This window comes from Crinia signifera, chromosome 6 (assembly GCF_055691185.1).
Source record: "Crinia signifera chromosome 6, ASM5569118v1, whole genome shotgun sequence".
Taxonomy (NCBI): Eukaryota; Metazoa; Chordata; class Amphibia; order Anura; family Myobatrachidae; genus Crinia; species Crinia signifera.
In genome coordinates, this window is record NC_139222.1 from 257,391,119 (window position 1) to 257,404,739 (window position 13,621).

At 45.8% G+C, this 13,621-nt stretch overlaps 1 protein-coding gene and 1 pseudogene across 1 annotated transcript in view; one reads left to right on the plus strand and one right to left on the minus strand.

Moving 5' to 3' along the window:
• LOC146009242 (alpha-2-macroglobulin-like) overlaps positions 1–13,621 on the plus strand; it is an 87,235-nt gene that overhangs the window by 34,661 nt on the left and 38,953 nt on the right. The window contains exons 13-18 of the mRNA XM_083149406.1: positions 5,810–5,876; positions 6,119–6,264; positions 9,493–9,642; positions 9,958–10,164; positions 12,122–12,239; positions 13,351–13,486. Of these exons, the coding sequence (XP_083005532.1) occupies positions 5,810–5,876; positions 6,119–6,264; positions 9,493–9,642; positions 9,958–10,164; positions 12,122–12,239; positions 13,351–13,486 (824 nt within the window). The remainder of the gene's footprint in view (positions 1–5,809; positions 5,877–6,118; positions 6,265–9,492; positions 9,643–9,957; positions 10,165–12,121; positions 12,240–13,350; positions 13,487–13,621) is intronic.
• On the minus strand, positions 4,728–4,864 carry LOC146012786 (U2 spliceosomal RNA; annotated as a pseudogene).

A 13,621-nucleotide genomic window follows, 5' to 3' on the forward strand; every position in this document is an offset into this window, starting at 1 on the left:
GACAGGTCTGTGAGAGAGAGCAGATCCTGATCAGGATACAGAGGCACAGGACAGGTCTGTGAGACAGCGGATCCTGATTAGGATACTGAGGCACAGGACAGGTCTGTGCAAGAGCAGATCCTGACTAGGATACAGAGGCACAGGACAGGTCTGTGAGAGAGATTGTATCCTGATCAGGATACTGAGGCACAGGACATGTCTGTGAGACCGCGGCTCCTGATTAGGATACAGAGGCACAGGACAGGTCTGAGAGAGAGAGCAGATCCTGATTAGGATACAGAGGCACAGGACAGGTCTGCGAGTGAGCAGATCCTGATCAGGATACAGAGGCACAGGGACAGGTCTGTGAGAGCGAGAGAGCAGATCCTGATCAGGATACAGAGGCACAGGACAGGTCTGTGAGAAAGAGCAGATCCTGATCAGGATACAGAGGCACAGGACGGGTCTGTGAGAGAGAGCAGATCCTGATCAGGATACAGAGGCACAGGACAGGTCTGCGAGAGAGCAGATCCTGATCAGGATACAGAGGCACAGGACAGGTCTGTGAGACAGCGGATCCTGATTAGGATACAGAGGCACAGGACAGGTCTGTGAGAAAGAGCAGATCCTGATCAGGATACAGAGGCACAGGACAGGTCTGAGAGAGAGAGCAGATCCTGATCAGGATACAGAGGCACAGGACAGGTCTGCGAGAGAGCAGATCCTGATCAGGATACAGAGGCACAGGACAGGTCTGTGAGACAGCGGATCCTGATTAGGATACAGAGGCACAGGACAGGTCTGTGAGAAAGAGCAGATCCTGATCAGGATACTGAGGCACAAGACAGGTCTGTGCAAGAGCAGATCCTGACTAGGATACAGAGGCACATGACAGGTCTGTGAGAGAGCATATCCTGATCAGGATACAGAGGCACAGGACAGGTCTGTGATAGAGCGGGTCCTGATTAGGATACAGAGGCACAGGACAGGTCTCTGAGAGAGCATATCCTGATCAGGATACTGAGGCACAGGACAGGTCTGTGCAAGAGCAGATCCTGATTAGTTTATAGAGGCACAGGACAGGTCTGTGAGAGAGCAGATCCTCATAAATATACACATTGGCACAGGACAGGTCTGTGAGAGAATCACTCATACCAACATACAGTATACACTGTCAACCTATCATCCAGATCCATTGCCAAGACGGCAAGAATCCCTCAGCAAGCCCAAACAGAGACGTCAGTATTAACAGGAATACCAAATAAATGGGAAGACTCCTAAAAGGCAAAGGGCCAGATGTACTAAGCTTGAAAAGAGATAAAATAGAGAGTGGTAAACCACCAGCCAATCAGCTCCTACCTGCCATTTGACAGGCTGTGTTGGTTGGTGGTTTATCACTCTCCATTTTATCACTTTTCAGGGCTTACGGTAGTAGATCTCGCCCTATACATTAGTGGCAGCAAGTCAGTGGATATTCATTATCATTTATCTCAGCAATACAACTAAGTTAAACAAAACCCAAGGTGTAAGACCTAATGAATGCACCTACATGTTTGGCCAAACAATACAACACCACATGATATGTACTGTACATGTTATATATAAATAATCTATACCCTAGGTACTGTTGTATGTATTATGCCCAGTGTGTATTCTAACGTAAGGATGTATAGGGAAGAGCTGTGAATTGCTGAGCTGCCTAACAGAAGCAGTAATGGACATATAGCAGTATCGGCATAGTCACAGAAGAAGTACAGTACTTGTAGCAGTATTGGCATAGTCACAGAAGCAGTACTGGACTTGTAGCAGTATTGGCATAGTCACAGAAGCAGTACTGGACTTGTAGCAGTATTGGCATAGTCACAGAAGCAGTACTGGACTTGTAGCAGTATTGGCATAGTCACAGAAGCAGTATTGGACTTGTAGCAGTATTGGCATAGTCACAGAAGCATTACTGAACTTATAGCAGTATTGGCATTGTCACAGAAGCAATACTGGACTTGTAGCAGTATTAGCATAGTCACAGAAGCAGTACTGGACTTGTAGCGATATTGGCATAGTCACATCAGCAGTACTGGACTTGTACAGTACTTGTATAGTTAGAAAAACAGTACTGGACTTGTAGCAGTATTGGCATAGTCACAGAAGCAGTACTGGACTTGTAGCAGTATTCGCATAGTCACAGAAGCAGTACTGGACTTGTAGCAGTATTGGCATAGTCACAGAAGCAGTACTGAACTTAAAGCCGTATTGGCATAGTCACAGAAGCAGTACTGGACTTGTAGCAGTATTTGCATAGTCACAGAAGCAATACTGGACTTGTAGAAGTATTGGCCTAGTCACAGAAGCAGTACTGGACTTGTAGCAGTATTGGCATATTCACAGAAACAGTATTGAACTTGTAGTGGCACTGGCATAGTAACAGAAGTAGTACTGAACTTGTAGCAGTATTGGCATAGTCATAGAAGCATTACTGGACTTGTATCAATATTGGCATAGTCACAGAAGCAGTACTGGATTTGTAGCAGTATTGGCATAGTCAAAGAAGCAATGCTGGGCTTTTAGCAGCATTGGCATAGTCACAGAAGCAGTAATGAACTTGTAGCAGTGTTGGTATAGTCAAAGCAGCAGTACTGGACTTGAAACAGTATTTGCATAGTTACAGAAGCAGTACTGGACTTATATCTGTATTGGCATAGTCACAGAAGCAGTACTGGACTTGTAGTGGTATTTCCATAGTTACAGAAGCAGTACTGAACTTGTAGCAGAATTTGCCTAGTCACAGAAGCAGTACTGAACTTGTAGCAGTTTTGGCATAGTCACAGAAGCATTACTGTACTTCCAGCAGTATTGTCATAGTCACAGAAGCAGTACTGGATTTGTAGCAGCATTGGCATAGTCACAAAAGCAGTAATGAACTTGTAGCAGTATTGGTATAGTCACAGAAGCAGTACTGTATTAGCATAGTCACAGAAACAGTACTGTACTTGTAGCAGTATTGGCATAGTCACAGAAGCAGTACTGAACTTTTACTGGTATTTGCATAGTCCCGGAAGCAGTACTGGACTTGTAGCGGTATTTCCATAGTTACAGAAGCAGTACTGAACTTGTAGCAGAATTTGCCTAGTTACAGAAGCAGTACTGAACTTCTAGCAGTATTTGCATATTTACAGAAGCAGTACTGAACTTCTAGCACTATTTGCATATTTACAGAAGCAGTACTGGACTTGTAGCAGTATTTGCATAGTTACAGAAGCAGTACTGGACTTGTAGCAGTATTTGCATAGTTACAGAAGCATTACTGGACTAGTAGCAGTAATGGCATAGTCACAGAAGCAGTACTGAACTTGAAGCAGTTTTGGCATAGTACCAGAAGCATTACTGGACTTGTAGCAGTATTGGCATAGTCACAGAAGCAATACTGGATTTGTAGCAGTATTTCCATAGTTACAAAAGCAGTACTGTATTTGTTGCAGTATTTGCATAGTCACAGAAGTAGTACTGGACTTGTAGAGGTATTTCCATAGTTACAAAAGCAGTACTGTATTTGTAGCAGTATTTGCATAGTCACAGAAGTAGTACTGGACTTGTAGAGGTATTTCCATAGTTACAGAAGCAGTTTGAAGAAACTCAGGGAGCCTGAGGTGTGCTCCAACCACCAGTGCTGTGCCTAAACACGTGCATAGGGGGCCGTGCGATCGATGGACCCTCTCCCAAAGGAGAATGGCCCCGTTTTTCCCCTAACCCCTCTCAACCATAAGACCGAAGAGGGGAAAATAGGGAACGGTGGGTCCTCTTTGCCGATGCTTTGAGAGACCCGCATTCCTCAACCCCCGGAAGGGTCAGGACGGTGGGTCCTCCGCACCCGAAGCTTTGGAGAGACCCGCATTAGGCTTCACTCCACCTTGCGGCTCGGGGTCACCCTCCAGGGGACCGAAGCTCTCCCCAAAAGGATGAGAGCTTCGGTACACATTGGGGGAATGAAAGGCCCGTAAGGGTCAACCACACAACCCAAAAAAACGTGACACACTACAGAAAAACAAAAGTGCACGAACGTGAAGAGAGAAGAGAAATAAATAATAAATAGGACCCCAGCCAGAAGGCCGGGGTGGGGGTGTGAAAAATTGGCCTACCCCATCCAAAAGGACGAGGTAAGGACGTGCAGCCTAACCTAAGGGGAAGTGCGCAGTGCAAGTGCTTAGTTGTGCAAGGTCATTTTTGGGATCACCCGTGCAGGTTCAGCACCCCCGAGTTTCCCCGTGGGCACAGTGCAGCCTCGGGCCCTAGGCAGCCGACCGATCAGCGTCCGACCAAGTGATTCTCTGCTCCCATCGTAGGGCACTTTCCAGCCCCTGGCATGGAAATGGGTACTCCACTGGGCTTTTCGAAAGACTCCCTTAGGGGTTGCGGCCCCCTCAGAAGAGCAATCTATCTACTCAGTCTCAGTGTTTCTCCGATCCCAAGTTTAAGCTGGGCTTTTCGCGGTCTCCCCATCAGAGGCTACGAACCTCTGGAACAGGAGCCATCTACTCAGTCCCAGCCTTTCTCCGCTCCTTGGGAATGGATACTAGACTAAGCCTTTCGCTGTCTCATCCTTCGGGGACTACGAGCCCCATCAAGAGAGCCAAACTACTAGGCCCAGTGTTTCTCCCGCCCTCTCACCAGTGGGTTTACGGAAACAACACCTCCTACCACTGGCAGAGGTGAAGGTACTCAGCCAGACTTTTCACCACTCCCAGGCAAAAAAGAAGGGGTCCCACACCATCCGCCCATCAGAGCAGCTACTCAGTCCAGCCTTTCTCTATTCTCTGCCAGAGGCCAGTCCATACCCACTGATAAGAACAGATACTACACTTGATCTTAGCCAAAAAAGCACAGAAGCAGTACTGAACTTGTAGCAGTATTTGCCTAGTTACAGAAGCTGTACTGAACTTGTAGCAGTATTTGCCTAGTTACAGAAGCGGTACTGAACCTGTAGCAGTATTTTCATATTTACAGAAGCAGTAATGGAATTGTAGCAGTATTTGCATAGTTACAGAAGCGGTACTGGACTTGTAGCAGTATTTGCCTAGTTACAGAAGCAGTACTGGGCTTGTAGCAGTATTTGCATAGTTACAGAAGCAGTACTGAACTTGTAGCAGTATTTGCCTAGTTACAGAAGCAGTACTGGGCTTGTAGCAGTATTTGCATAGTTACAGAAGCAGTACTGGGCTTGTAGCAGTATTTGTATAGTTACAGAGGCAGTACTGGACTTGTAGCAGTATTTGCATAGTTACAGAAGCAGTACTAGACTTGTAGCAGTATTTGCATAGTTACAGAGGCAGTACTGGACTTGTAGCAGTATTTGTATAGTTACAGAGGCAGTACTGGACTTGTAGCAGTATTTGCATAGTTACAGAAGCAGTACTAGACTTGTAGCAGTATTTGCATAGTCACAGAAGCAGTACTGGACTTGTAGCAGTATTTGCATAGTTACAGAAGCAGTAATGGACTTGTAGTAGTATTTGCATAGTTACAGAAGTTGTACTGGACTTGTAGCAGTATTTGCATAGTTACAGAGGCATTACTGGACTTGTAGCAGTATTTGTATAGTTACAGAGGCAGTACTGGACTTGTAGCAGTATTTGCATAGTTACAGAAGCAGTACTAGACTTGTAGCAGTATTTGCATAGTTACAGAAGCAGTACTGGACTTGTAGCAGTATTTGCATAGTTACAGAAGCAGTAATGGACTTGTAGCAGTATTTGCCTAGTTACAGAGGCAGTACTGGACTTGTAGCAGTATTGGCATAGTCAAAATGAATGGTAACAGAGTCTCACTTATCCAATAGGTGACTTCTGAAGGATCCATACAGGACTCTGGTTCTTTACAAATCATCACAGAAAATGGAAGTGAGGGTAAGACTAACTGTTTTTTATCGGACCAGGATATGTTTTGATATTTGTATAATAAACACTGAACATGGCCGTCTATTCTGATCTTTATCTGAAATTACACTGCTTTCAGCACTAGTCATTTAACCTTTGGTCAATGGCAAAAGTACATGCAGACCGGTGGCTCACTTGAAATTTGAAAAGTCCTGAGGTACAGTAGCTTTTTTACTACTAATGTTCTCTCTTGTGTTCTATGCATTTCACAGACCTTCATGGTAAGGTCACTTTGACTATCCCTCTGAGTGCCGGAATATCACCAAAACTTCATGCACTTGTCTACATTTTCCTACCCAATGGAGAGATACTGGCAGACTCAGCAACATTTAACCTGTTACGGTGTTTCAAGAATAAAGTGGGTAAACCAACAACTCTCTCTCACACTCTCTCTCTCTCTCTACATTGTACATGTGTCCTGCCTTTTTCTGTAGAGAGTCACAGTTGTGATTTCAGGGAACCAATGGAGAAGTGCATAGAATGTGTATTGTGTATGATGGGCAGTTGAAAGCACTGGCCCCAAAAGGGGGGTGGGTACTTTTTACCCAGGCTAGGGTCCAGGACACTCTCCCCCCTCCTTATTGCAAGCAACCAGGCAGTGGGAGAGAGACTACAGGTTCTGCAGCACAGTCTCTCTCCCCAGCTCAGCACATGCTGCTCAGTGCTGTTTGCTGAGCTGGGGAAAGAGCAGCAGCCTGTTCTCTCTCCCTGCAGTGGTGTGCCCATCCAAACAATTTTTTCTTTGAAAGGAGTAAGACCGTTTGCCAAGATGGGGAAGTGTGAGTATCTCACATGCCCGCATATCCATTACCACGAATGGGGTGCACGAGCATCTCACATGCACGTGCGTCCCATTCTCGGCACATTTCGGCAAACGGCACCCCGACATGGAGATGGAATGGAATGAGAGTTTTTCGCACGTCAGTTTTTCGCCCAAAATCACACTTTTTGTAAATCACATTTTTGCAGCGGATTCGCATATTTAATGAGGTGTGTGTTCCGCCAAGAAAAGTGTGATTTAGTGCGATAATGTGGGAATTTTCGGCATAAAAATGTGCGAATTTTCGGCATGAAAATGTACAAATTTGAGGTAATGTGCAATTTTGTGTTTGTTAAAAAAAAAAAAAATTGCGTGGGGTCCCCCCTCCTGAGCATAACCAGCCCCAGGCTCACTGAGCCGGACCTGGTTCCAAAAATATGGGGGCCAAATACGTAGGGGTCCCCCACATTTCTGAAACCAGCACCGGGCTCCAACAGCCGGCAGTGTCATGCCACATGCCATTTTTACATAAGGTCCCTCGGCCGTACCATGAGCACCGTGGCTGGTCAGCCTTGGACGGGGTACCTGGAGGAGTGGGGACCCCCCCAATAAAGGCCCCCCCCCCCAGGCTTCACCCGTCCAGGGCTGAAGCCCGGGGCTGTCACCGGCGTCCCTGACTAGTGGACGCCGGGTGATAGGGTTAAATCTTTCAATCCTTACATTGCTTTATACAGGAGAACTACAAGTGCCAGCAGACCTCCCCCGCAGGCTGGGACTTGGAGAACCACAAGTCCCAGCATGCAGGGCATTAATGGGCCCGCTAGTCCACCTGTAAAAAGAATGTTAAAAGAAAAAACACACACAGACAAGTAAAACTTTATTACATACACATCCACACACCTTACTTTTACACCAACATACTTACCGATCCAGGATCCAGCGCTGGTCTCTCTGCAGCAGAACCGGTCAGCCTGCACTGACAGCGGGCTGAACCGGCTTTCTCCTGAGAGCGTGATTGGGCGATGCGTCTCCATGGAGATGCATAGCTCAGCCCTGATTGGCTGAGCATTGCGTCTCCATGGAGACACATAAAGCCCAAGACGCTCTCAGCCTGTGTCGTGCTGGGATAGCGCGACACAGGCTGTTATCTGCACGGGAGAAAGCCGGTTCAGCCCGCTGTCAGTGCAGGCTGACCGGCTCTGCTGCAGAGAGACCAGCGCTGGATCCTGGATCGGTAAGTATGTTAACTTTCTAATCTGGTAACTTTCTAATCTGCGATTTTTGCCGTTTTCCACTTCTCATTAAATATGCGAAAATTTCGCTAAAAAACACAAATCAACTTCTATTAAATGTCACCCACGGCACGCAGACCAGCTGCCATGACTCCATCTGTTAATTGAACTATCAGTAATCTTGTCACAATCTTGATCAAAAAATTCTGTATTTTTCCAATATTCTGTATTTCAGATATGGAAGACTTAACCTGTAGTATAAATATAGACTGCGGATATCATGTTCATGTTGTATTTTCCTAGTACTTTATTTTATAGTATTTTTAGATTGCTTACAAAATGGAACAATTCCAAAACCCTCGTACCATTTGTGTCACTATGATGGGAAATTTAGCATTTTCAGTAATTAGCGATGTGCAACATTAAAATGCTGGGCATTCCCATGGGTATTGCCAAGTGACGTGGGCGCCGGCGGCGGAAAGCTGACATCAACGGGTGTCAGCTGCCCGCCCACTTCCTTCAGAATGCCCACGCACATCTAAGGTTACCTGAGACATGTGTGTGTGTGCCTTCCACATGATTCGATGGTCTGCGACCATCAAATGATGTGGGTGTTCCCCCGCAGCCTACTAATGGATGGTTAGATTAAACATCCATTCACAGCCAGTGCGTCTGAACACTCGCTGTGAGGGAGGGGGCCGGCATTAGCCGGGCAGGGTTTGGTGGACTCGCAAGACTGCGAATTCACAACCTTGTAAATCAACCAGAATAACCCCCGCTGTACAGTGTGTTGGCTCAGGCTCATCAAAGTTTTTCTTACACCTCTAAAGCTGGGTAGACACATTGCAATATTACAAACAATATCGCTCATTGTGTCCCCTGAGCTATATAATGTGTAATATGGTCCAGTGTGTACGCTCAATATAGCTAACGATGTACACTCCCATGTGTGGTTAACACTCTCCTCCGTCATCAGTACATGAAGCTCAATTTTGGCTATTGCATCAGTTATTTCATGTATAGATTGGGACAAGATGACGTCACTGAACAATATTGTTATCGATATCGTTCAGTGCGTATACACTATCGTTTACCCGGGAGTTCTAGGGAAATTGTTAATGATATTATTTATAGACGATATCGTCAAGTATGTACCCAGCTTAACTGTGCCAAATATTAGCAAAATACAGAGTGGGAAAGCTGTTTTTGGAGGGTTGCTAAGTAATACCCCTCTTATAACAAGAATGCCAGGTTGCACCTGGGTTTTGATCCCCGCTTCACGCCGGGTGTGACCCGGCGTTTGCTCCCATTTACACTACCGCCGCATCCCCCCCGGCCACTTGGAGATGACGTCATCTCTAAGCGCCGATCGCCACCGCAGGGACCCAGAGCTCTACGCTGGGGGCAAGCCCAGCACTAAGGTAATCTGCTGGGCTTCCCCCAGCCCCCGTGCACCCCCAGCCCTTGTCCGGGAGGTGAATTGATGCCGCACACAGGCATCCATTCACCTCCTTCGCTGCCGCCGCTGCTGTCTGCAGGGTTTTGCGGCGGTGTAAAAGGGGTGTAATTGTACTCCACCATTGCTCTTCTGCAGGTATCAGTTGGGTTCTCTCCAAACGAGGTTCTCCCAGGATCAGATGTTTCCCTCCGTGTCCAGGCAGCCCCAGGATCTCTCTGTGGGCTGAGGGTAGTGGATCAGAGCGTGGTGCTAATGAAACCCGGGAAAGAGCTGACTGCGGATAAAGTGAGTGATGTAATAAGGTAGAAATTGTGCAATCAATAAATTGGAATAAATTGTTACATTTTCATAATCATGGGTTCCGCTCAGTGTATCTTAGGTTTAGATTCTAATGCTATACATAAAGCAGCGTTAGTTCCATATTTCTTACGAATATTATTAACATTTTCAATATTGTTAGTCTCATTTTTTTAATATAGTATCAAACTGTATTTTATTTTTTGATGTTTAATATTCCTTTGTCGTTTTTCATTCATTTTTGGAAAATGTATATATCTGATAACCAACTGATTTTGTTGCTTGCCTCCTGTTTTGTGAAAGGTGTATGATCTTTTCCCCCTCCGGCATAGTAGAGGGTATGATTATCGAATCCGGGAACCGGGAAATGAATGTTTCAGCCCTCCTATATTTCCACCTAAACTTCCGCGACCTAGATTTCCTGGTGGTTCCCCAAGAAGAACAGCTCGACGCATCATAGACCCCTTTTTTGATTTTGAAGATGATACTGATGTCGGCAGCTTATTTCAGGTACATTCTAAATGAAATCTTTAATGTCAAAGAAAAGTTGAAGTTGTAATATGCATACATGCCATACTGAGCTCTACAGCACAGATATAAGCAGGGCAGCTGAGAGGTATGTTGGGCCCGGTAAAATGTTGGGGCATGGCCTAATTACGGAAGTCGTGGCCACCTCCCACGATTAGGCCACACCCCAAAATGGTTGGAGGGTGTGTGAATAAAACACTCTAAAGTCGAGGGGGGAGTGTTATTGTCCCCCCTTCCTCAGCAGAGGCAGAAGCAGCACACTCCTACAGCTGCTGCCTGGGAGTGATGGAGGGGGAAGGGGGGGTCGGACCAGGGACCCCGCCAGGGTCCCTCCAGCAAGCCCGAACCCAGGTAATTAGTACCTGCTCCCCCCCCCCCCCCCCCTCGGCTGCTCTGGATAGCTGCTTAGCAAGCCTTACTGAATCAGGCCCATATTTGACACACCTGCAGTGCACATGGTTTTGCTCAGTTGAGAAAGTTCTTGCTTTTGCGATCAACTTTGAACCAGGCCCTTAGTTGCTGCCACATGAACGGCTCATTAGGACACTAACAGTGATTCTATGGTCAAAGTAACTTTAGTTAATTTTTCTTCCCCATTATAGTATTTGGGGGGATATTCAGACCTGATCGCACGGCTGCTAATTTGCAGAGCCCTGCGATCAGGTAATTGCTGCCCCGACAGAGTGACATCCTGCCCTGTGGAAGCTTGCAAACATATTACAGCCCTGCGATTAGCTGCAAATCCATTCACACTCACCATCATATGATTGCTCCTCTGTGTCAGACTGTGCGGAACCCAGGATCTACGCGGCCAGTGCAACATAAACAGGTGTCACACACCCTCCTGAAAATGTTTGGGCATGCCTGCGTTTTCCCTGACACTCCCAGTAATTGGGCGGTTACCACCCCCAAACCTTAGCTTCCAGTCAATCGACTTTACGTATGCTGGATATTTATCACAGGATGACCTCACACATGTGTACTATGATCTGTATGCATGTGCAGTCATTCTATAATCGCCCAGCCTGTGAATCGGAAACCATACGCTCAGGTTTGAATAACCCCCGTGGTCTGACCAACAGATGAGCCTATTGACCATTTATGCGTATGCACTTAGTTGCTGCCACAAGAATGGCTTATTAGATATGGCTCATTATATAAGTGACCACTGAGACTACAGTACAGTATATGGGATACTGAGGACTGGGGTAATTCATACCACTTTCACATTGCAAAATGCAGGGTCGCACCGAGACTTTGAAACGGTTCAGTCCCAGTACGGCCCTACATTTTACTATGTTCATATCGCTTCAGAGGACCAGCAAGACTGACGGTTCGTGGACATCATACGGGAGCGGGCCAGTGCAGCGGAGCGTCATCAGGGGTGGGGGAGGAGGCAGCGCTTACAGCTGGCACTGCTCCAACCACTGACTCCTCCAATAGGGACCAATGTATTAAGCTTGAAAAGTGATAAAATAGAGAGTGATAAACCATCAGCCAATCAGCTCATACCTGGTATGTCACAGGCTGTGTTTGAAAAATATCAGGTAGGAGCTGATTGGTTGGTGGTTTATCACTCTCCATTTTATCACTTTTCAAGGCTTAGTACATCTCGCCCTTAGTGTGAACGGAAAACAGGTCGCATGACCGGTTCGTAATGCCGTGTTGCTGCCAGTTGCCGGACCCGGTAACCCCTTTCAGGTAAACCGGCAACAAACCGGCATGAACCCGGTAATTAGGTGCGATCTGAAAGGGGTATTAGTTGACACAAATACTGGTTCAAGCAGCACAAGCAGCTTTTGTGGTTCTTGACCCCAGTGCACTATAAACTATAAAACTAACGTTCAGTTATGGCAACCAGCTATTGTGAAATGTTCCTTATAATTTCATTGAATGTTATTTACAAAGCTCTCCCATTGTTTTTTCTTACACATTACAGGGCATGAGATTAAAAATAGTAACAAGTGATAACATAAAGAAGCCTAGAATGTGCTATGAGGATGTTATCATGTACAGTTTTTCTAGTCGTCCAGGAGCTGCAGGACCTAACAGAATGGGTAAGTTTATTATATAATTCCCTTAGAAACATACAGTATTCATAGACACATACATAGAATTTGACAGAAGATAGGAACTACTTGGAGAATGCACAATATGCCCCTGTTTAACCTTTTAATAACCTCAACTCTATTTGGTCCTTATTTCTATGTAAGGATATCCATATATCTATCCCAAGCATGTTAAAATTGTTTTAATGTCTTAGGGGCACATTTACCATTGAATATTTGTGGCTAATTCCCCGAAATCATACGTTTTGGGGGTAAGCCACAAATATTAAGTACCTCCAGCATGTAAGGTGGCAGCACCGCAGCAAAAATCTCCGATACCTGCTGCAATCCCTCCTGTGCCATCCGCAGCCGCATTCATCCATAGGATTCTATAGGGGATGTGATGCTGCCCGATGTACCAATATTGGACATCATTGCATCAGTTTCGGAGCTACTGCCATTCTGTGATGCCGGTAGCCTATGGGCAGTGCGGGCCAGCCAGTGGTCAGTGCTGACCACACATGCGTAGACCCCCTGGCACCCAACTTATCAGTTCATAGGGGCAGTCTACCGGTCCCTGCGTCTACAGAGACATACATCCTGCCAATAGGATTGCATATTGCAATGCGATCCTGGGTGGTGGACCCCACCCAGATCGCATTTATATATGATGCAATGTTAAATGGGTCCCTTAGCTTCTAAGACCTCTGATAGGAGGCTATTGCACTTATCCACAACCCTTCTGTAAAGTCATTTTCCCTCAAGGTTTCTTTGAACCCACCTCGTTACAGTTTCAGCACATGCCCCTGTGTTCTAATATGTCTTGCCCTTTGAATAATGTTTCCCTCATGTATCTTGTTAAAACCCCTGGTATAATTAAAATTTCTGTCATGTTCCCTCTTTTTCTTCTCTCTCCAAACTACAGACATTGAGCTGTTTTGGTCTTTCCTTGTTTTGTGCTGTAGGCCATGTACTATGTTATTTGACCTTCTTTGTACAGTCTTGTAATTACATCCTTCTGGAGATATGGCCTCCAGAACAGAATACAGTATGCCATAATTCATTCGGAAATGGCTGCCAACCACGACAGTACTAAAAATGTATATATTTTTCTTACTAGGTAGGGTATTAAATGGTGCACCCGAGATATCAAGAATTCGAGACATTTCAGAGACAATAAAGGATAACGAAAAGGAAGAACAAAAAGTTCGAACATATTTTCCTGAGACGTGGATCTGGGAACTTCTACCTCTTGGGTGAGTCAATGAGTAAAAAGTACAAACCTTCCAAAGTGGTGGAACTACATAGTTGGTGCCCGAAGGCACTGTCTTCTCTAAGTGATCTCCCTTCTTTACTTACCAGCCAGAACAACAGTGGAGCTGGCAGTTGAA